The sequence below is a fragment of the Haliotis asinina genome, chromosome 8 (genome assembly GCF_037392515.1).
Source record: "Haliotis asinina isolate JCU_RB_2024 chromosome 8, JCU_Hal_asi_v2, whole genome shotgun sequence".
Taxonomy (NCBI): Eukaryota; Metazoa; Mollusca; class Gastropoda; order Lepetellida; family Haliotidae; genus Haliotis; species Haliotis asinina.
Window position 1 is genome coordinate 57,631,428 of NC_090287.1, and position 24,774 is coordinate 57,656,201.

At 40.3% G+C, this 24,774-nt stretch overlaps 1 protein-coding gene across 1 annotated transcript in view; it reads right to left on the reverse strand.

Annotated features, from left to right (window-relative positions):
- Positions 1 to 24,774, reverse strand: part of LOC137293729 (usherin-like) — a 94,675-nt gene that overhangs the window by 22,338 nt on the left and 47,563 nt on the right. The window contains exons 24-46 of the mRNA XM_067824441.1: positions 24,229 to 24,406; positions 23,407 to 23,835; positions 22,072 to 22,272; positions 20,574 to 20,654; positions 19,391 to 19,576; positions 18,570 to 18,683; positions 17,619 to 17,918; positions 16,604 to 16,791; positions 15,585 to 15,732; positions 14,217 to 14,531; positions 13,548 to 13,727; positions 11,966 to 12,116; positions 11,484 to 11,623; positions 9,945 to 10,081; positions 8,457 to 8,592; positions 6,896 to 7,192; positions 5,863 to 6,081; positions 5,079 to 5,270; positions 4,116 to 4,361; positions 3,236 to 3,448; positions 2,524 to 2,726; positions 1,728 to 1,936; positions 837 to 936 (exon numbers count right to left, since the gene is read on the reverse strand). Coding sequence (XP_067680542.1) covers positions 837 to 936; positions 1,728 to 1,936; positions 2,524 to 2,726; positions 3,236 to 3,448; positions 4,116 to 4,361; positions 5,079 to 5,270; positions 5,863 to 6,081; positions 6,896 to 7,192; positions 8,457 to 8,592; positions 9,945 to 10,081; positions 11,484 to 11,623; positions 11,966 to 12,116; positions 13,548 to 13,727; positions 14,217 to 14,531; positions 15,585 to 15,732; positions 16,604 to 16,791; positions 17,619 to 17,918; positions 18,570 to 18,683; positions 19,391 to 19,576; positions 20,574 to 20,654; positions 22,072 to 22,272; positions 23,407 to 23,835; positions 24,229 to 24,406 — 4,563 coding nt within the window. The remainder of the gene's footprint in view (positions 1 to 836; positions 937 to 1,727; positions 1,937 to 2,523; positions 2,727 to 3,235; positions 3,449 to 4,115; positions 4,362 to 5,078; positions 5,271 to 5,862; positions 6,082 to 6,895; positions 7,193 to 8,456; positions 8,593 to 9,944; positions 10,082 to 11,483; positions 11,624 to 11,965; positions 12,117 to 13,547; positions 13,728 to 14,216; positions 14,532 to 15,584; positions 15,733 to 16,603; positions 16,792 to 17,618; positions 17,919 to 18,569; positions 18,684 to 19,390; positions 19,577 to 20,573; positions 20,655 to 22,071; positions 22,273 to 23,406; positions 23,836 to 24,228; positions 24,407 to 24,774) is intronic.

Genomic DNA, 24,774 nt, shown 5'->3' on the forward strand with positions numbered 1-24,774 from the left:
GATAATCTTTAAGTTTTCAACTATATGAATATTGAATTAATCACAACGTCTAAATTGCTGATGCCACTTTTTCAAAAATATAGCCTAATTAATACCAGTCCCATTACTATTCTCCAATTAGACAACATCCACTATCGGTAAAACTACAGAAAACAGAATACCTTCCGCCATCTTTGAAAGCATGCGAGTTAACACTAGGGCATTGATAGCAACATGTGAAAGTGAGTCTGGGAGTCTGGGGGATGCAGGCCCCTAACAGGGTCCAGAATCCAGCATTTTCATTTCATTCACAGGGTAAGAGTTAGAGTTAAGGTTAGGGTGACATGACACTAGACAATATGGCTGGTAGGTATACGACCTTCTGTAGGTGTACCTCTAACATTTATGTTACAGTGCCTGTGAAATCTGTTATTGAGTAAAATGAATTTTTTTCACTCGAGCAGTTTCAAATTCCATTTATACATCTATTTCAGTTATTTTACAAAATGGCTGAAAAATATGGCCATTCATGGAGACAACTGGATTAAAAGAAAATAAAAGCCATTATGCATTTTACTGATCTTGTAATCTTTGCATATTAGTAAATTATGATGATTTTAACTCATTTTGAATATCTTAATAATTTTTAGTTAATTTGTCAACTAGACAATCCATTTTTTTCAGCTATTTGGAAAAAATCAAAACATTAAAGCATGTTATACATTTTTTTACTAAATCACAATTTAAATATTGACTGATTTTTACAGATATAATGATCATAAAAACATATATGATATATTAAATATGATTTGTACACTTGAGTGATGAAAGTTTGGAGTGAAATGTTGGTGCCTTACCTTCGCCCCTGTGTAGCAAGTTCCTCCACAGATGTTCTCCAGCATGCCACACTCGACATAAGTACATTTAGTCAGTTCAGGGTCAGGGTTGGGTTGTGGACTGAAACATATCAAAGAAAGAAAATATCAGTTGCAGAAATACTGACACTATTATGCACCATATTGTATATAAATGGACAGACACTACATAAAGACACACTATGCTGGATGTAGTAGTCTTACTTTCTTTAACAAGCACTACAGCCTAAGATACACTACACTGCAAAGTAAGCACTAAAATTCACACAAAAGGAACTAAAATACTGGAAAAGTTTAAATTCGTTACATAAACACAAGGGCAAACCCTCTGGTCATCAGATAAAATTTACCAAAAAAATATTTCTCCAACATATCTAATTTCAGGGTGCAAACAAAATAAACCTGAACAATCATACAAAAATTGAGAAGCCATTATTCGATTGTTATGGGCTCATGGGTGTCATTGAAGAGGAAACTAACAAGGTATGGGGTCAGAGACTTGGCTGATGTCTGTTGTCATGTGACACTGAGTACATCGATGCTCGTGATGTCAATCACTGGATTGCACTGACTCAACAGCTGTCACATACCTTGAATATTGCACTCTCTGTTGTTTAATGTGGCAGTCAGCAAAGTTCAAGCTATATGGAAGCTGCTTGTATATAATTGAGTCTGGACCAGAGAATAAAGTAATCAAAAGCATCACATCTATGCAATTGGGATAAAATAACATGTATATAATAATATACAGTGAGCCTGACAACACAATACTGTTAGCTGTCACTTACGAAGTTTGTCGAAGACCATTTCTTAGCCAGAGCTTCACAAGTGTGCAGCATTAAATAACTAATTACCACCTCAACATTTACTTACACATCGGAGCATTTCCTCATTGTCTTCCTCCAGACATCATATCTGACTGTTATGCCGTTGGGCTGTGTTGGGGCTGTCCATGTCACCTGCACGGATGTCGCACTCAGAGCTTGTAGAGAGGGGTCAGATACTCCCTGGGGCAAGGCTTCGGCTGTGGTCCCAAGGGCAATTGGACTCTGGGTGCAGTTGAATTGTGTGCATGCTTCAATCTGGAAATTAGAACAAGTGAGAAATAATGGTCATAACTTTTCACTCGAAACATGTGGTCTTGCGTATAGAGAGACGGTAAAGAGGACAAGGCATGCATGGTTTGATGCCTGTCTGTGATTTAACAAAAGGTGCTGGCTCTGGTGCTCAGCACTGAGAGCATAAAACAAGGGAAACATGGTGTTTTCTTGCAGATGCTGTGATGATAAGCTATTCTTTGTGAATATATGGAATTCAAATCCCAGATTACTAGAGTATCTAAGCTGGGTATTCATGTTAAACTGTGGCATGTCATCGCAGTGGGCTGGCACCATAAAACCAGCAAAAACCCAACCACATACTGGCACACATGCACACATGAATGCACATGGAAATGAGTTCATGTCACAATATAAGTACAATAATTTGAATGATACATTCAGGATCATTTCACACTACCTCATCCCTAGAAATATTTTCTAATAACTACCTTTAACCCCCCAAAAATTCTTTGGAAGTTTATTTAAAGTCTACTTAAGAATATTGCTCTGAGAACTGGAAATAACAGATGTCAAGCCCCACAGTGCAGTGAGTTGGTATTTCTACTCACCCAGATCCGGTACACAGTGTATGGTTGTAGGCCAGGGACAACAATGGATCCAGCGGTGGTTTGGTTGGTAGGGATCTTGCGTCCGTCAATGAAGACATTGTAGGCTGTGATGTCACCATTGGGCTTTAGCGGATCCACCCAGGAGATCCGCAACGTTTGGCTGCTGATGATTGCCAGTGTGGGAGTCAGTAGTCCTGATGGTGCTGAAGACAGATGAGAGTGAGTGAGTGAAGGCAGTTTTGCACCACAATTAGCAATTTCCAAGAAAAGGTCAAATCTGGGAAAACCAGTGGTAGATATCATGTACAATAATATACAGTGTTGGGGTATACAACCCAAATTAGAGAGGAAAAATTCAGCTGTGTCGCACTGAAAGGCACCCTGTTTGGTGCTTAGAATTGGTACAGGGACTATATGACCAGTCAGCACATCCATACACATACAATGACTGTGAAGTAATCATGAGTGCAAGTCTCAACCACAGTTCAACTCAGCTTGTCCTCAGTGAATCAATTCTCACAAAAAGAGCACGCAAAGTCATTGGGTCAAGTAAGACACACATCATCACAAAAGCATCTTGTCTTTCTGAGATTCCGTTTGCCACGTGTGGGATTCTTCCTGGCTAACTAGTTGTGTGACATAAATTCTTACAAGTGTACCAAGGATTCCAGTTTGCACTAATGGATTCCGTGTGTAAGATTCTCATTTATACCTCCATCTTCTGTGCGAGCAGTCTTGGCCTCGCTTGTTATAGAAGCACCACCATATATGGTCAGAGTAAGTGTCACCGTGTAGTCTGTATTGGGGCTGAGATTCTGCAGCAGGGTAGAGTTATGTTCCCCTGGGATCATGCGGCTGAATGGCCCGTCAGTACTGGTGACGTCCACCTTGAAGACCTGCACCTCGCCCTGCAGCTCCTCAGGACCTGTAAACATCATCATGCATCATTACATTTCTTGTGCCAGTTGGCAGTAACAGACTTTCTTGGAACTCTCCAGCAGCAGGTTTTCAGTCTTGTGAAAAAGAGCATCAGGAAGACTCACTGAAAATTTTCAACTTGGTTGTTGTCTTTTTAAAATTTTTTCACTTTATTAAATCAATGATTTTTTTTTTTTTTAATCCAAGACTACTATTTTTGCACTGGCCTGGACTTGCTTGTTTGCAGATACACTATGACTGCATTAAGCAATGAGTTTATTTTTACACTGCTGTTAGTAATTTCCCAGCAATATCATGGCAGGGACACCACAAAGAGGGCTTCATACATTGTATCAATGTGGGAATCAAAACCAGGTCTTCGGCATGATAATTGAACACTTTAACCGCAAAGTTACCACACTGCTCAGCAGTAAGCAGTAAACAACTGAGATGTTCTCCAAAATATAACGTGTTATGTTGACCACCTTTCAATTGGCACTATGTATTCCTAACAACTGATTCACTTGCATATAGTCATGCTAGTTTCTATGAAACTTATTTCAGTGGCATTTATTTTGGAGAGTTAGTAGAGTATTTTCAGAGAGAGTCACTTTTTCTTCATTGATAAATTAGCATATTGTGAGGCAACCATTACTAGAATTAACTGCTCTTACTTGGAACTGTCCATTCGACAAGTAAAGACAGATGGTCCACGACACGGAGGGTCATGTTAGCTGCTCGGCGTGGGAAGCCACCAAATGTGGTGACTTCTGTAGAAGCATTGCTGGTCTTCTGTCCAATATCGTTGAACACTGTGACCCGATAGACATACGTTGTAAACATAGGCAGTCCTCTGTCCTCGTAGAACAACCCTGGACCAGAATATAGACTCTGCCACACACCGACGTCACTGATTGTGTCTGAAACAGGAACACTGGTGCAGAACTGCTGCTGTGTTTCGTAGGACTAGCAAAAAAAAACCTCAAAGACTAAATTGAACAACCAAAGAAACCCATGGAAGCATTCATGTTCATGTCTTCTATTTAAAAAGGTAACAACAAATCACAGTTGTATTCCTGTTACTATTCAGTATATTTCAAAGTACATGCTATACCGATAAGTTAAGTTAGTACTGATGCTTTTTTGCTGCTGATATCTAACTGGTAAACCTGAAAACTTGCAGTATTCAGTATGTTGAGGATGACTGTGATAAATTCAACAGACAGTTAGCCTTTAGATGCAGGGCTTTATGCAGCATAAACTACTGTCAGTTTAGTTGACAGGTCTGTCACTAGTTACAGCACAAGTTTCAGTTCATTTTCATTGTGCTGATCATTGGGTCACAATCAATTTGGTGTGCACTCAGTCATGATTGGTAAAACAGAGGTATCACAATAACCACATCCTGTTGAAACAGCAATGGAACAGTTGATGGAAATATCACTGCTAAAGTGCTCATCTCCAAACTTGGAGTCACTATCAGTGGCATTTATAATTTGTCTAATGAACAAGATAGACCAAAATGACTTCCTCATGGCAGTTTAATTTTCTGTTTCCAATGAATTATTGACCTAAATGACTTCCTCAGAGTTGCCTAATCGTCGACCTACAAGAAACTATTGACAAAAATGACTCACTGTCCAGTGGCTGTCTTATCTTCTGTCTAGCCAGTTCATATGTGAGCGTTGGTCCGTTTGGCCGAGATGGTTGCTGCCAGAGGATGGAGATCATGGACTGTGAGACCGCTGTCGGTGTTGGAGGCTGCTGTCCATCAGGGATATCTGGTCTCGTCATCTTTGTCACACCAACACTCTCTGTGCAACCACCAGCTGTAGACAAAATGAACCTTGTATATGCAAGTAATTCCATTGTAGTTGTGATATATAATCTGATTAAGTATTTTAGAGGTATAATCAGTCATGTGACAGTTGTCTCCCTTGCCTCACTAGAGGGCAGAATCACACAGTATGCAGCACAGACAGACTTTGATCAGACTTTACAAGTGAAACTCCTGGTTGTACAATGTTTGTTTGTTGTTTGAAGCTTACACTCATCAATATTCCAGCTATGTAGTGGTGGTTTGTACATAAATTAGTCTGGACCAGAGATTCCAGTGGTCAACAGTATGAACATTGATATACACAATTGTGATGTAATGATATGTGCCAGTCAGCGAACCTGACTACCCGATCCCATCTTTCACCTCTTTTGACAAGCATGGTTTGCTGTAGACTAATTATAACATGTATCTTCAAGAGTCTGTATAAATTAGTGGCATGGGAGAAGTGAAGTAAGGGCACATGTTTACATGAATCATAATGAACAACACCAAGATTAATCTGAATTTTATACATTTTTTCTGTGTGTGGCATCAAACTGTGACAGTGTTAGTACCTTCCAGTAATGGGTGTGTCTACTTACATGTACATGCTGTTAGGGTGACGACATATTCTGTGTATGGAGTGAGGCCAGTGATGATGGTGCTCATCTGGGTGACGTTGCGAACTTCAATGCGTGGTTCTGGCAGACGGATGATGTAGAACTCCAGTTTGCCATTTAGCTGTAGGGGTGTTTGCCAGGTGATGTTGAGGGCTGTGGAATTGAGTACTGTCACTTCTGGTGGGTTTACTCCAGCTGGACCTAGGGAGACAATGGGCAGGTCGATAAATGACAATTTCAATGGTCTCCAGATGATGAGAAGAATCATAATATGCAGGGGTTCATTAAAGAGACGTTAACCTGCATGCACCAGGTGCAATGGAAGATAAAGACCCAGTTGCAGCAGTCAAATTCCACTTGCAATGTAGTTTGTTGAAACGTCAGAGGTTTCAGTGCACATATACATATTTCCATGATGAAGTACCCATGAAACCATAGCAACACAGAGACACATGATCCCTGTTTACTAAAGCTGTCATAGCTTAGATGTGTCTATGAATGGCAATGTTTTGGTACCAAAACTGTTCAAAGGTTAGAAGAAAAATGAGCTGACATATTTATGCTTATAGCATTATTGTTAGATTTATTGTTGCTTTCTATCTCAAAAACTGACTTGCACTAGGTTGCTCTTTGTAATATTGGGTGGCACCAGTGCAGGTACTAAATTGAACCCTGTCTGCCTTAGCTTTCAGAGCCTTGAAAACCCTACACACATGGTCAGTAGTTGTAGACTAGTAATTATATAAGTCCTATTTGTGAAAATATATTTCTGATTTGGTTCTTTTAATGTAGCCACTTGTCAAGTTTATTTGTTTAGCTTATGGCAGAAATGCGAATTGTCATATCATATCATACCTGTCCTGTCACATTATCTATCTACCTATTTGTCTGTCCATCTGTTCATCCATCTATCTATCTAATTGACTTTGGAATCAAAACTGTGAAAGGGCATTACAACTGATTCATTAAACATGACACCACCAGACATGGTCATTTAGTTTGCAGTTTCCCTTACGTGACGATTTGGTAGTGATGGTGGCCCATGGACCGGTTCCCTCTCCAGCAGAGTTGATGACACGGATGCGGTACTGGTAGACAGTGTGTGGGGACAACACAGGGGATGCATCTACATGGGCAGGGTCTGCGGTCGCTGCTACCGTGGCCACAAGCGAGGAGCTGTCTGTGCCGTTCAGTCGTCTCTCCACGATATACTGTTGCAGCATCCCGTTCGGGTTGGTGGGTGGCGTCCATGTTATCTGCACTGTCGTTGGTGACAGCGCTGTCAGGTTCGGGGCCAGGATGCCATCAGGGACTGAACGACAAAAAAGTCACAAATGAACAGACATATGAACATACAGTCAAATACAGTTGTGTCGTGAAGTGATATACTTATGTTGTCTCAAAGAAAAAGCTGGGTCCCTACACTTTTCCTATTCATTATTTTTCAGTTTTGTTGTTTTGATCGAACAGTGTTTTCAATATTTCAAGACCGTGAAATTATACTATGGATTATAATTCCCATACTTTAACAGAGACGTATAGCCAGCATAGCACAAAGATTACTTTGTGCAACATGGCAGTTTTACAAATACACATATCCTGTAAGGAATATAAGTTTGTCAAATTGTGCTATCATGAATGAAATTTCAGTGTATATTACTCAACAGAAGTTAAAAAAAACACTTAGTTCTCGTGTCAAGTGTGTTGGAACTGTAGTTAACGGAAGAAAGTAATATCAAAGAATAGAGTGTTCTTTAACTCCCAAGTTCTAATGACAGTGAGGAAATCTAATGGTTAAAGCATTTGCTTGTCTTGCTGAAGACCCTGGTTCGATTCCCCACACGGGTACATGATGATATGAAGCCCATTTCTGGTCTCCATGATATTGCTGAATTATTGCAAAAAGTGGTGAAAATCCATACTCACTCACTCACTAATGCCTGGGACATAAGTTAACTCAAAACAAGGGAGGTAATCCATCATTCATTATGTAAAGAAAGAACCAGGATTGCCCTTTTGGCTCAAAAGTGGAACAAGAAATTGTAATCTAAATTGAAAACTAATAAACATATAATACTGAATGAATGTTTATTAGTTTTCACGTTAAAATGCAATTCACTGGTCCGCTTTTGAGTCAAATGGACAAGTAATACAGGTCAGAGATATGAATGGTAGTTTGAAAGGTCAGCTGTTGAGCTGTTGATTAAGTCCCATACTCTCCATCTCTTGACTCTATATTAATGGACAAGACAAAATCCTTATTATCAAAAAGCATTTGGAGCTCTTTTAAGAGTCAGTCATTTTCTAACATTGAATTTCTTGCCAATTCTTCAATGTGACTGTTGTTCATATCACTAACCCGACACTGATGCTAGTTTGTAAGAAAAGCATTAATAGGTTGAGTTTGAGTTGTGTGGTAAATCTAGTTTGCTGATGAAAATCAAAGACAGGAGACTGAGATCTCTAGAATTATAGGAACTGAGGGCATGAGTCACCAAAGTGCATGTCCTTGAACTACAATGTCCCTGCATCAGGTTCCTTATGTTCTGACACACAGATGAGCATCTCTCATTTACCTGCTTGAAGAGTCCTCACTTGATTAGAGTCCGCACTCTTGGTACATCCACCAATGGTGCATGCTTCAATACTGAATATGTAATATGTGTAAGGGATGAGATTGCCGACTTGGAATGAAGTCTGGTTGCCAGGCAACTAGAAAGAAGAAAGAAAAACTTGTTCATTAGGAAGATATTGCACAGAAAAATTGTCCTTTAAAATTTGAACCACATTCTGCATTTACAAACAAATTTATATAAATAGTCAAATCTCTTTATTTCAAGCTGGAATGGAACAAAACCTGGAATCTATTCTCCAGTCTTGAGCACCTCTCTGGATATGAATAAGAGTATGAGTGCGAATCCTAGATAAGACTCATCCCAACCAAAGAACTGGAAAGTGTTATCCCAAACGTGTCACATCTCTTGTCCCTGAACCTAATTTTGGCAAACCGTTTTACTCAGATATGTTGAAGTTAATTCAATTTCAAGTAATCATATTGACAAACATCAAATGTTACCCTTGACCATAACAGAAACCAGATTATGAAATTTCCTGGAACACTAACCATAGTAACCTATTTATGTTACGATTGAAACATACCCTCTGAATTATACTTTGATGTCACATTCATAAAATGGGAAGATTTTATTGATGTCACCTTCTGTAACATAAGATGACTAGTGTCCTAGATGCAGGACTAAGAATGAACTCTTATTTATCAGTAGTAGTGGGGTAACCTTGTGGTTAAAACACTGGCTTGTCACTCTGAAGAATCGATACGGACACAGTGTTTGAAGACTGGCATCTCTGCCATGAGACTGCTGTAATATTGCTGAACACTGTGTAAAGCCCAGCTCACTCACTTACTGAAACACCATGTTTCTCATATTACAGAGGAATAGCACTAAATTTCTCTCTCATTCATTAACCTGTGGAAGTCCAGGTTTGAGCATCCTCGATATCTCCAGGGTATACGTTCTGAAAAGTCTCTACTATACCTTGGATGCATCTATGGCTCAGCCTGATAAATTTATTACCTCCCTTGGCTGGCTTTTTATCCAATCAGGTGAGAGAACCAATCACAACTCACTTAAGCTTTTTAAATTATCTAACCGATTAAACTTGGCAAACAAACCATGCAGAGGTTCTCTGAAAGAGGTAGATGGGGTTCTTGAATGTACATTTAAAAAGTTTCGGACCTATGAATTTGTCTGTGTGATTTCCCCAAATTGTGAGTCGCACGGCGGGCAAACCTTCGCAGTTGCAACTGCTACCTTTGTTGACACTGGCAAGTTTGGTTATCACGGCAATTACAATTTTTGCATTTTGGTGGATGACAACATTCAGTGTGTTGTAGCAAATGATAGGGTGTCTAACAGGAAACATTTTTTCTAAGTGTTCAAGAAAGTTTAAAAAATTGGTTTCTATTCTGGGCCAGGAAAGTAAGAAATAGGATACTCAAGTTAAAAGGTCCAAGCCAAAGATCATATCTCCCTTGTACTTACAGTGAGCCTGACTTGTCCATTTTGGTAGAGTCTATATTCTCGGATGATGCCATTTGGGTTGAGGGGGTGTATCCAGGTGAGACTGATGTACCGAGCTTGGACTTCAGCAACTGAAGGTGGGTCGAAGCCAACCGGACCTGCACACCAACTTACAGATATGAACTACTAAAACAGCATGAAGAAGATGGTATTTGCAAAACAAGAGGCAACTTTGATAAACTCTCAGTTTCTGAGACTGCTCTTTTCAGTAACAAATGTCATATTTGGTATTACACTTTCTCAGTGGAGTACAGAGTCAAATATTTTTGTTTGGTTGAAATCCATCCGAGATTCAAACCCGCACCCTCAGAGTCAGGCACCTAATCACCAGCACAAAATGTCACCTCTGTAATTGACTCAACCACCGTGACTCCCCAAAATTGGAAGTCGGACAACTTGCAGTCTAAATCAAAGGGTTTGTGACATGAGTCCCATGGCGTAAAACTACAGAGGAAGTGCAAGATCAACTACAACAAGTGTTACATCTGACCACTTTCTAAATGGTGTTGTGTATTCTCATGTTCTTTTCAGCATGGTAAATTTAGTGAGTTTAGTTCTAGGCCACACTCAGCAATATTCCAGATATATGGCACTTTCAGCATGATAGAGCTTAAACAACAGACACTCTACTGTGTGAACCATACAGTTCATAAAAAATTATAAGCCACAAACACAACTGAGAAATTTGTGATCTGCAGTCTGTGTTTCAGGGAACTTGACAAGTTGACTGTGCTGCAAAATAGATAGGGTACTTTTGGCACCACATCTTGAAGATATTAACATACTGTCACATCTACAAGAGAGTACATGTTCAGAACCTGACACAGTACTGGTAATTACCTACACTGATACCACAGACTGGTGTAAAGCAGTAAATGTCTGCTGTTTAAGGATTTTGGGACCTCAAGGTCCGGGGTAGAATAGGCCTTCAGCAACCCATGCTTGCCATAAAAGGCGACTATGCTTGGTGTAAGAGGTGACTAACAGGATCGGGTGATCGGGTTTACTGACTTGGTTGACACATGTCATCGGTTCCCAATTGTGCAGATGGATGCTCATGCTGTTGATCACTGGATTGTCTGGTTATTTACAGACCACTGCCATATACCTGGGATATTGCTGAGTGTGGGCATAAAACTAAACTCACTCATTCACTAACAACTGAACTCTCAAGTCTCAGCTTAAAACATATCTACAGACCGCTGCCATATAACTGGAATATTGCTGAATGCAGCATAAAACACAACTCACTCACTCACTACAGATTTTGGTTAGTTTCTTCAGATTTCTCCTTTTTGGTTCAGTAATTTCATGCATTTCAAATGTTTGTGTCAAAAGGTAAATGAATAATCAGATTAGCAGCATTAGTAATCTCATCTTACCAGTTGTACGTTCAAACCTGTACACTAGGGCTTTTCAGATGCATTTGTTCCAATTTTGATTTTCAAATAATTAAAAAGGTAATATCTTTATCTTGATAAAGCACTTAGTTTAACTTACGATCCTGTTTTGTGACTTGCGGAACCCAGTTGGAGAATGTGGACCCGAGACTGTTGAAGGCCTGGAGACGGAACTCATACTCACGGAAGGGCAGCAGATTCTGCTTCAGGTAGGATAAGGTGATTGTTGGCCCAAACACACTGAACAGAAAACAAACAGACCTTAGATAAACAACAGACAATACTAATATCTGCATTGTTAGTTCATTCCAAGCCATGGTCAGTTAAGTGGATGCCAGAAAGCATTTTGGATTTGTAATGTTAAAATGATTTTGACAAAACACTAAATTTGCTAAAAGAATTTCAAATGTGTTCTGATTCATGTTGATATCACACATGTCAAAATACAACAGAGTGGCGTCCTCATATATCAACTTCCTCTTGAATGATGGCAGTTGGCCTTTTTCTCGGAATGGAGTTTTTCATATCGATGTCTTAGTTATCAAAGTGCAACAGAGGGGGAGTATTTAGGTATTAACTTACTCTTGGATGATGGCAGTCGGCCTCTTTTCTCGGAACTGGAGGATATAGGCAGCATCTTCCTCAGCATTGACCCGTCCTACTGGTCTCCAGGTAGCCCTAATTGATGTGGACGTCTCGGACACCAGCACTGGGGGCTGGACACCATCAGGGGCTGTGGACAAACATGGAAGTTAAATGTGCTGACCAATGTGGTTGACCATTGTACTGGACAAACGGATAGGTTACTGACCAATGTGGTAGACCATTGTACTGGACAAACACATGGGTTACTGACCAGTGTGGCAGACCATTGTACTGGACAAACACATGGGTTACTGACCAGTGTGGTAGACCATTGTACTGGACAAACACATGGGTTACTGATCAGTGTGGTAGACCATTGTACTGGACAAACAGATAGGTTACTGACCAATGTGGTAGACCATTGTACTGGACAAACAGATAGGTTACTGACCAATGTGGTAGACCATTGTACTGGACAAACACATAGGTTACTGATCAGTGTGGTAGACCATTGTACTGGACAAACAGATAGGGTAGACAGTTGTACTGGACAAACACATAGGTTCCTGACCAATGTGGTAGACCATTGTACTGGACAAACACATGGGTTACTGATCAGTGTGGTAGACCATTGTACTGGACAAACACATGGGTTACTGACTAATGTGGTAGACCATTGTACTGGACAAACAGATAGGTTACTGACCAATGTGGTAGACCCTTGTACTGGACAAACACATAGGTTACTGATCAGTGTGGTAGACCATTGTACTGGACAAACAGATAGGGTAGACAGTTGTACTGGACAAACACATAGGTTCCTGACCAATGTGGTAGACCATTGTACTGGACAAACACATGGGTTACAGATCAATGTGGTAGACCATTGTACTGGACAAACACATGGGTTACTGATCAGTGTGGCAGACCATTGTACTGGACAAACACATAGGTTACTGATCAGTGTGGCAGACCATTGTACTGGACACACACATAGGTTACTGATCAGTGTGGTAGACCATTGTACTGGACAAACAGATAGGGCAGACCATTGTACTGGACAAACACATGGGTTACTGATCAATGTGGTAGACCATTGCACTGGACAAACACATAGGTTACTGATCAGTGTGGTAGACCATTGTACTGGACAAACAGATAGGTTACTGACCAATGTGGTAGACCATTGTACTGGACAAACACATAGGTTACTGATCAGTGTGGTAGACCATTGTACGGGACAAACACATGGGTTACTGATCAGTGTGGTAGACCATTGTACGGGACAAACAGATAGGTTACTGACCAATGTGGTAGACCATTGTACTGGACAAACACATGGGTTACTGATCAGTGTGGTAGACCATTGTACTGGACAAACACATGGGTTACTGATCAGTGTGGTAGACCATTGTACTGGACAAACACATAGGTTACTGACCAATGTGGTAGACCATTGTACTGGACAAACACATAGGTTAGTGACCAGTGTCATAGACCATTGTACTGGTGGTGGGTGCGTGGGAGTCAGCCTAGTATTGTAGCCAGTCTTGTAATGGAGACTGCATGAGCTACTCACTTCCTGGGGGGAGGTCTGCTTGTGCTGTGGCACTGAGGATGTAGCTGCGGGTGTTGGAGGCGTTGACCTGGACAGTGTAGCCGGACATGGGGATTAGCCCTGTGATTGTCACCAGCTGATACACTGTGGTGTCTCGGTACAAGCTCCGACGTTCCCGCACTGTGCTGTAGTCCCAGTTTTCTGTCAGAAAAATATTAACAATTTCACAGTTGGTCAGTGAAAATGTTACCTGAAATTCCCTTGATAAAACTTTCATTGGAGCAAAGTTGTGATGGCGTTTTGTTTCCAGAAAGAATATGGACTAGCCAGGTGATTGGCATTATGCAGTAAGGATTACAGCATGTTTGTAGACAAACATTGAAACATAAAATTTGATTTATAGAAAAACAACTATGGAAATATGCAAATACTATCAGGACAAATTTTAACGCTGATTTTAACCTGTTCATGACAAGGAGGCAATCTGATACTGAAAGCTGAATGATCATACATAGTTTAAAAAGAGACTGAGGAAAAGACAAGCTTGACAGAATTGTCCTAGTTTAAAATGAGACTAAATTTACATTGAAATGCAAATTCACTTTAACATTGTGTAATATCCAGGTAACTTTGCTTTACATTGAACAATCACCTTTATCCCACAATTACCAAACTATTTCAGATTCTTACGTGGATCCTTGTAGAAGAGCCCTTCAAAGTACACGTCATAATACAACTTCCCATTCGGACTGGCAGGGGCTGTCCAGCTAGCATTGACCGAGCGGGAATCAGCGACAATGACGTCTAGGAGCACTGTGCCGGCTGGTGGCGACTCCTGTGTGCGAGCCTGGACCTCCTCACTGAAGCCACACCCTATACTGGTGCAGGCAGCCACTTGGAATATATGGAGGCTGTATGGTTGGAGGCTACCAACACGGAACTCTCGAACCAAAGTGTTGGAAACTATGATGCCATTCTGGTAGAGGTCATAGCGGACTATGGCACCTAGGAACAAACAGCAGTCATTACCAGAATCATGTACCTACAGATCAAGATCATCCTCAGCAGTGTATGAAACTCCTACAAAAGACAGAAAGCCCATAGGACTGATAACTAAAAATGTTGCCGGCCCTGTTAACATGTAACCAGAACTGTATTAAATATAGGAAATTGAGATATGGTGTTAAAAGAAAGTAATTAAAGAATTACTTGCAGTGAGGTAAACTTAAACATGTGCAAAAGCAAATTTAATATAACTAGAACTTGGTGGTCACTATTATTTCACTTAGTGTCACTGCCATGTCACACGAATGTCATTATTCATTGGCTGAAGCCATTCTCTAGACCAGTCACATTTAGTGTTAGATACATGGGTAGGCTGATCTGTGAAAGTTACAGTTGGATTCATCATGAACTATGTGGACATCATCTACTTACCACAATTGTAAATTATTTTCGAAATATTTCCCATAGTCAATGACATGGCCAAATATTATATCCTTGGAAAATGTAATGGCGAACAGGGTCGGCTACAAAATAAAGTTGTAAGCCCACCATGTAACTAGCAAGCAGCGGGTCGCCGGGCAGACACTATTTCATACACTGATCCTCAGGGCTAATTCAATTTGTAAACAGCACTGTCACTGCGACAACTATTGTGGCGGGCACACACAGCAATGAGTTGTGAGTTTAGTCAATATGAATTGCAAACAGTGAGATAGTATTTCATATATATATTACCATTAGGGAAGTATTTCAAAGCAATTGTTACACAAGTAAATCTTCAGAGAAAAGCTAATTTCTTAATTTCTTTTAACATTTCTCACAATGGAAGATGTCAAAGGACTTAGTTCCAAATTGGAAAAAAAAAAAACAGGTTTAGGTTTGAAACAGTTTCCGAGTAACCAAGCCTTTCACAAAGCACTAAGGTGATCGTATGTCACAAAGTAACCTTAGTGCAGTTTTAAAGAATGGGGCTTAAGGTTAACCTTAGTAAATGTTGCTTTGTGAAAGGAGCCCCAGTATATGTTGGGAATGATCAACATTTCGGCAACTCACCATTTGGCTGCTGGGGTACGGCCCACGTGACAGAGAGTTCAGAGGGACTCGGGGAGGTGACTATCGGAGCTGGGACGCCATCAGGGGCACTCTCTTCTGTGGTGACACTGCTGGGGTCACTCTGGCGACACCCACCTCCTGTACAAGCCTGCAAGGATACAGTGTCACACAGTGTCACACTCAGAAATAGCATAAATAGGATTTGGTTTTGGATGGCTAGTTAGAAGTGACACTGCCTGATGTTATTTACGTCTTGTCTACAGTCTTTTAGCCAAACAAAATCCTGGTTGGTACATCAGGAAGAAATAACAGATGTTATATTATGCTTTGTTCTTAGTCGATGGAATCCAGGGTAGAAAGTCCCAGGGTAGAATAGGCCTTCGGCAACCCATGCTTGCCCAAAAAGTCGACTATGTTTGTCATAAGAGGCGACTAATGGGATAGGGTGGTCAGGCTCGCTGACTTGGTTGACATATGTCATCAGTTCCCAATTGCGAAGATTGATGCTCATCTTGTTGATCACTTGATTGTCTGGTCCAGACTCGATTATTTAGCGACCGCTGCCATATGGCTGAAATATTGCTGAGAGCATCGTAAAACTAAACTCACTCACTCACTTAGTCAATGGAATCTGGAAATTAAGTGAAAGAAAATTCTTGATTTAGATGCCACTTGACTCTCTGTTAAAACCACTGCCTTGCCTCCTAAATTTCCACTTTGGCAAAGGCTTTACAATGATACAAGAATCTGTCTCGAAGTGTCACATCTCTACAATAAAGAAGTTGTTCACCCATAAAGTTTGTCCTGATTTGGCAAAGGGAGTCCACTTGACGTCCTGTGATTTGAAACCTCAGTCTTAAAAAATGACTTATCTCCCATTTGATTCCCTTACAAGCCATTGAATCATATGCCTAATTCTCTACTGGGATATTCAGCCTCTCAATGAAGTTATATCCCAAATTCTTGGTGGAAACACATTGTAGATGTACAGTAATTATCCATGTGCCAGCATTCCTTACCGCGAGTCTGATGTAGTAGGTGGTGCCAGCTGTCAGGTTGGTGATCACGTAGGAGGTGAAGGCATCAGAGTTGTTGTAGACTTCCTGTCCGGCAGAACCAGCATCCAGTGACAGGTACAGAATATATCTCTCCAGCATCCCATTGATCTGCTCCGGCTTGCTCCACTTCACATCAACCCTATTTGTTCCTGGAGCAGTCATTTGAGTGAGTTTAGTCGTATGGTGCTTTCACCAGTACAGTGGAAGCTGTCCAAACCAGCATCTGTCCAATCTGGCAAGTTGTCAACACCAGCATAAAATCTCAGTCCCATCCATGGCTTCTACATTTATCACCAGCTCTATGATCCAGCACATTGTTTAAATCAGATTTTTCCTACAGTCAAAATGAGTGCTGGTTTAGACAGCTTCCACTGTATTTAGTACTACCACACAATACCTATGTGTTGGAATCAAACACAGGCCTTTGGCATGACAAGTGAATTCTTTACCCACTAGGCTACCCCCTTTCCCTGACAACAGTCATTTGAACAACACTGTCCATCAGACATGGAACTCTGAGTCCAGTCTTCTATATTGGGACCTGGATTAGACTGAGGGAATAATAATGATCATATATAGATCATAAAGATCACTTATATAGTACTGAACTCCATGCAGCTCTAAGTGCATACACCATAATATAGATTAATATAGACATCATTACCTCAGATAACCCAAGCTGCCTGTGAGGCACTAGAAGTAATATGACTTATCCCACTGGGTACCCATATTCTGATGGGTAAACAGAGGCAGTTTGAACAAAATGACACACCCAAGGTGAGACCACATGGTTTTCAATGTGGGATCTCAGAAACCCTCAGTAATCGAGATACTCAGCCCATCATTCTCTGTGATCAACAAAATAGGACATAATCTTGGGAAAGGTCATAAAAAATAATGAACATATTTAGGGAGGTCTTGAAAAATGTGATATAGATACAATGTGTCTGCACTGTATCCTTGTGGACTGACCCACCTAGAGCAAGTAGTCGTGGCCTGCTGACTGCGGAAGGTGGTAGCTGGGCGGTACTGAGGACGACGGAGGGACTCTCCATGCAGCCGGCAACTGTACAGGCCTTGATAAACAGAGAGTAGCCAGTGAAGACACGTAGGTTGGTTACATTGAACTCCTTCCTGCCCCCAGTGTAGATGATCCTGTTGTCCAGATAGAGGAAGTAGCCTGTGATGAGGCCGTTGGGCTTGGACGGTGGACCCCACTTCACAAGCAGGTATGTTGGTCCTGCCTCAGCAACAGGGGCCTGAACATTCTCAGGAGCTGAAAATGGAATGGTGGAAGTGCACAAGTTCTGGACTTCAATTTCACTTCTATGAATATATACATGGTCCATATTTACTTTAGATTATAATGTTTAATGATGAAAATTACTAAAGTGGAGGAGTTCATTCATACTGTAGTCCATTTGATTTCATTTTAGACTGATGAATTGCTCACTAACACAAAATCTAATAACTGCACCAAAACCAAATTTTGCACAGGCACATGAAATTGACAGACCAACTCGGATGATTTGTATCATAATTTTGGACACCCAAATACATAAGTTGTTTAACAAACTCTCATGTTCTTACTACGGAGGTGGACCACTAACTGTGAGAGTTGCACATGTGAAATTGAAATTTCAATACACACGCTTGTTGATCACCTGGCTCTCCTACCAACAAGTACTACGCCCTCACAAGAAATAGCAAAACGTTTTGTTGCAGTTATTACATTTTGTGTTAGTGAGCAATTCATCTGTCTAAAATGAAATCAAATGGACTAAACATGAATTCATCAACAATGTTAAGAAACTCTGTCATTTGACTTCACTGTGTAACCGCAGCCAAACGGTTTCAGGGGAGATAAGAGTCAAAGGGAAATGGTGTAAAAATATTTGACGGAGACATTTGTGTGTATTTGGTTTACCTTCTTCATCTGTGCGGATGGGAGCACCATCCATACTCTCGGTGCAGCCTCCGGATGTGCAGGCTGTGATCTTCACCAGGTAGTTGGTGTAGGGGATCACGCCGGACATATTGGCTGGAACAGAAGAAAACAACTGAAAACACTTATCTGTTTTGGTCAACAGAAAAGACATTCAGATATCTCTCTTTGTATTTGTCAAGAGAAAACGCATGAAGATCTCTCTCTGTATTTGTCAAGAGAAAACACATCAAGATCTCTCTGTATTTGTCAAGAGAAAACACATCAAGATCTCTCTGTATTTGTCAAGAGAAAACACACCAAGATCTTCCTCTGTATTTGTCAAGAGAAAACACATCAAGATCTCTCTCTGTATTTGTCAAGAGAAAACACATTCAGATATCTCTCTGTTTTTGTCAAGATAAAACACAAATATCAGTGTTTGTAGACGTCCCTGTAACCATATCCTGCATGTTATTGTGTGTCAATATCCAACAGTTTTTCATTTCATAGCCATGCCAAATCAATTCTCAAACATGTCAACTATTCTATAAACATTCACACTGACTTCCAAGCACTGCTCATGCAAGCTGGTTAGTTGGTTTGCAATATTCAAGCTACATGGCTGTGATCTAAATAATCGAGAAAATCCAGTGGTCAGCAGCAAGAGCATCAATACATGCAACTGGGATACAATATGTGTGAACCAAATCAGCGAGCTTGACCATCTGAGTCAAGTCTTATGACAAACATGGGTTGCTGAAGACCAATTCTAAACCGGATCTTCACAGGTGGTTCTTGCAAGAGCGATGTTGGTTACTGACCTCCCCTAGTCTCAGCATCTGTGAACTCCATGAAGACAGGCGCTACATTTTGGTCATCCTGGTTGTAGGCTGTCAGCACATACTTGGTCAACAGACCTGATGTACTGGTCGGCTTCAGCCAGAAGGCCTCAATGATATAACCTGACAAGGCTCGAACCCTGTAGGGAGCTACCACCCCTACTGGTGCTGAAATAACACACAGCAGTACAGTCAATAAACATATCCAGTTATAGGAATATTTGCTTAACACTTTTTATAAATAACACTGTAGCACACAATAAACGCTTCCTTCAAGTTTCACATTGTCAATACACTTAACCAACTATAGAAACATTTGTTTCATGGTTTCAGTATTCTTACATATATCTTCAAACATCTGACAATTCAAAATTGTCTTACTTCACTAATTAACTTGGTTTTTGTGATAAATATTTAGAAATATATTATTTGTTATATTTTGGATAGCACCACAATACAGCTAATCCACCGCTCAATGTGGATTCTCATACCGATTTTAGCTTTATGGTGTAAAAATCTGCATGCAAACACTCTTCCATACAATAAACAAAAACATTTTCATGTGCATAGAATTGGATGATTTTTTAATGGCTGTGTTTAAGCATGTATACTGGACACACCCACTCACACACAAAAAGCTCCTAAAAAACCAAAAGGTTAATAGATAGAAATCTACCAAAGACACCAGTTCAGTAGACCAATGAATGTCCCAAATTTGGTGAGGAAATATTGTATAGTTTAAAATTTATGCTCTTGAAAAGAGCACTGCCACAAAATTAGGTTGAAGTAAAATCTGTTGTCATGGAAATACAAAACATTTTTATTTAGAAATCAACCCCCCCACCCCCCTTTGGGGATAACAAAATGTTAGCTCACAAATTTCAAATTTATTTTGACTGAAGAAAAATTGCAATTGTGCTAACATATTTCTTACAATGAAACTATCAGTAAAAACTGATGGCTCCAATTCCTGAAGCAGATGAAAGACATATCTGTCAATCCTGTGGGTGGTCTTTCTGACTTTTGATGCTAAAGTGTTTGCATCATGACAAGAGTCAGGATCAAACCACTGTCTACTATCATGTGTATTTTCAAAACACCTACTTTGAGTTCTGAACCATTTGAAAAATAATTTAAAAGCGAAAAAGGACTACTGTTTGCTTACCTCCTTCTCGTGTGCGGCCGTAACCCCAATTCCCGCTGGCACTACCAGCAGCATTAGTAGCTGTTACTCGATAGATGTAATCTGGAAACATAAAGTGTCATCAGCTGTTGGTGGTCATTTCACGTCTTTGAGAGACAGATCCATAAAGCATTATCAGCTGTACGATCCACTGTAACTGTGGATGGGATACCCGGGGTTCTTTTGATTAAGCAATCTTTACTTATTAAAGGTTAATCTTTACTCCCATTCTTTAACATTGCACTTATTAAAGGTTAACCTTTACTCCCATTCCTTGACATTGCACTTATTGAAGGTTAACCTTTCTCCCATTCTTTAACATTGCAGTTATTGAAGGTTAACATTTACTCCCATTCTTTAACATTGCAGTTATTGAAGGTTAACCTTTCTCCCATTCTTTAACATTGCAGTTATTGAAGGTTAACCTTTCTCCCATTATTTAACATTGCAGTTATTGAAGGTTAACATTTACTCCCATTCTTTAACATTGCAGTTATTGAAGGTTAACCTTTCTCCCATTCTTTAACATTGCAGTTATTGAAGGTTAACCTTTCTCCCATTCTTTAACATTGCAGTTATTGAAGGTTAACCTTTCTCCCATTCTTTAACATTGCAGTTATTGAAGGTTAACCTTTACTCCCATTCTTTAACATTGCACCATAGTGACTAATGATCACAAAAGGTGCTTTGTGAAAGAAGGCCCTGATCATTCATATGTGACCAGTGATCGAAATAACGGCCTACCCGACTGCCCGTGGCAGATCAATTTTGAGTCAGGCTGCCTAGAAATTCTCTCCACCAGCCCGATTGTCTGGCTGAAACTTTTAAGGTTGACCTACTTTCAGTTCGCTCTCTGCTATCTGTAGTCACATGGTTTAATAAGAACCAATCAAAGAGAGGGTTACTTAAAGGTGGGCAGGCAACTTTCAAGATGGGCAGGCAACTTTTATTGGCCACCAGCCCGGCTGTCAGGTTGAGTTGAAAAATTACTTCCATCACTGTATGTGACCCTCCCAAAATCCTTGACCTTAAACATGCTCTTCTACAACTCCTTTGCATTATAAATTTCAAAAACATTATGCATTATAATACAAATCATTCAACTGTTTTTTCAGCTTCTCAAAATATTTCTACTACTTTTTTATGACACTTCCCAAAAGACTGTGACATTTGTTGTTGACCCTCCAGTGATTGCCTGTGACCTGTCCCCATACAATAAACAAGGTCCAAATATTTTAAAAGAAATCAGAAGTTAATTACTCAAACAAATCAATGCAATTAAACAGATGTTCAGATTATGCACATGTCAACACAAAATATTTTTGTATACATTTAGGAAAAGTGGAATAATCTCAATGAGAAAACTACAATATATGCTCCACAAAAGAAGCTAAGAACCATCCAATTCTTTCATACTACTATAGTTGACACAGGCAGTCATTCTCTTGCATGATACAGAGATCTGTGTGGTCCAAGTCACCTGTGTATGGCTGTAATCCTGTGTCATATGTGACATTGTCCATGCCTTGATACAAAGTAGTCACCAGCTTCTCCTCACATGGCTGGTCCGGCTGACTGAATGGAGGACACCCATCCATGTTGATGTTCATTACGTCAATGGCACTCAGAAAGTCATAGGGAAAGATGCCTACCTTGAAGTCCGCAATGCAGCCGCCAAATGCTAAAACAATTTTTTAGGCATATTTGTATAAAAACTGAGTCGTCAATACTCACTAAATGCCAATGTACTGCATATGTATTTAACTGTATGGAAATATGTACTGAACGTTTCTCAAACATTTACCTGAGTACATGTATTACCATTCATTCATTGCTGTCTTATTAAGAAATCCATATGGCAAAGGAAAAACTAGCAAATATGTTTTATGCTATTTGTTACTTCTGTCAACAGTCTAAGTAAACTTAGTCTCAATGTATTTCGTTACACTCCACCACTGAGTCTAACAAAACCTAGTAGAAGGTCACGTCAGGTAACCTTTGAGCGACTTATAACCATCCAGTCAAACACGAGACGGTTAAAGAGATTTAACCAATCAAACAACGGCTACTATTTAGGGATCGGGGGCACTTTCACAATATTCAGGTTACAGACACAGATCTCTCCACAAACAAAAATCTGTATATAACACAATTATTTGACCAGCTGTATATAGGCTTTGGGGGTTCTGTTGACATGGTTACCATCATCCAATATTTCCGCAAGATGACATCCTTGAATATTGCCCAAAACACCATTTGCAGGGACTGTTTACTCACCATTGTCATGGTCGTACCATGCACCGTGTGCATCACCCGGAAGCTAGTGTACGCTAAATAGCATTCGGAATCGTTTGGGTATGAACCTTTTCGAGATAAAAAGTTCAAAAGGTATGTGTGAATGTCCACTTTCACGATTTGGTAACCTGTGTTCTGATTGGTCAATCTCAAAGGTTACCTGACGCGACCTCTCATAAGGTTTCGTTAGACTCGGTAGTGGAATGAAACAAAAAGCACTGAGGATAAGTTTACTTAGACTGCTTCTGTCAAAGATGAAATATTAATCATGGTGCATTCTAATTAAGTTTATGTACTTTCACAACATGCTAAATGGCAACCTCCTCCTCCTACTACTACTGCTACTACTACTACTGCTACTACTACTGCTACTACTACTGCTGCTGCTGCTGCTGCTGCTGCTGCTGCTGCTGCTGCTGCTGCTGCTGCTGCTGCTGCTGCTGCTGCTGCTGCTGCTACTACTACTACTACTACTACTACTACTACCACCACCACCACCACCACCACCACTACTGCTTACATTCTGTGGGCAGTGGGAAGTTGTTCTGTTTGATGAAAGTCTCCTCTTCTGATCCAGTCTTAATTCCACCTATTGCTGTGAGAGACGTAATTGACAAAGGAAGTGACACATCAGGATCTCCACGGATAATGTTAGTACCGTCTGAAAGTGTCATGTTCGCTTGAAGACCAGTTTTTCTGAAAACCACATTTATCCAGCTGCCGTCACAAAGGTTGATGGTGTTACTGTCGAAGAGGGCAGTTGTTGTTGTCTGGCCATCACTGAACTCGAAGCGAAGTACGCCTTGTATGAGCCCAGCATACACATATATCCCGGTACCGCCATGCAGAAAGAACAGCAGACCAGTATGCATGGCGGTTCGAAAGGACAGGGATACTGTGAAGCTGTCGCCAGTGATGAAGGGGAACTGATTTATCATTCTTGCATAGCCTAGAAAAGATAGAACATTCAAGACACTATATTGAAGTAACTAGACTATTTTGCATAGTCTCATAGATAAACATCACCTTTGCTTTGCTGCTCATAGTCAGCTGGTAATTTGATAGCTCTCAAAGATATATTTCTGTGACATTTTATATGTTGTGGTGTTGGTGACATCATCACCCACTGATGATGGATGACTCATGTTGTACTGTTAAAGATTGTCCTCTAAGAGATAATTTTGCAGATTTAAGAAACAGTTCTCTATTTTGACCTGAAAGATACATTTTCAATATACTCTACACCACTGTAATAAATGAAAAACATCCATTGATTCCTGATCATTTGCAAACTGGTATAACACTTCATTCCCTTTGCTGGTGTTTTTCATGAGATTCCTACCTTTGCCCATAAAGTGAACACCTTTGTCCAGATTGATGGGGCACCCCTCCCAGTTGAGAAAGGCAAGTTCATTGGCTTCAGCATCCTCCCACCTCAGCTTTTGCCAAACCTCCTCTGGGAACTCCTGTTGCAGGATTTCAATGTCTTTCAGACAGCCCTGGAAGCCTGAGCGGACAACCTGCAGATGCAATATAACATTTGAGTGTCCTTAAGACAGTCCTGGGCCAAGATTTTTTAAGCACTCTCTCTTAGATAGACATAAGCTAAAGGTCACATGCAACGTAAAACACAACTTTGCAGATTCCGATACCTTTCAGTATGCACTTACTGAAACAAATCATAAAAAATGCCAATTCAACCTATCTATAAGCGCATGCGCAGTGAATAGCTTCGTGGAGCTTGAAACAGTATGCATGCCCGGAGTATGAGGTTGTGAGCAGTAGTCTAATCTTAGTTGTGTATACAAACAAGTAAATAATCTACATAAAAGAATCTTGTTAATTGTGGTAAGCAGCCTCTGTCACAGAGAAAGCTCAATCTCCGGTT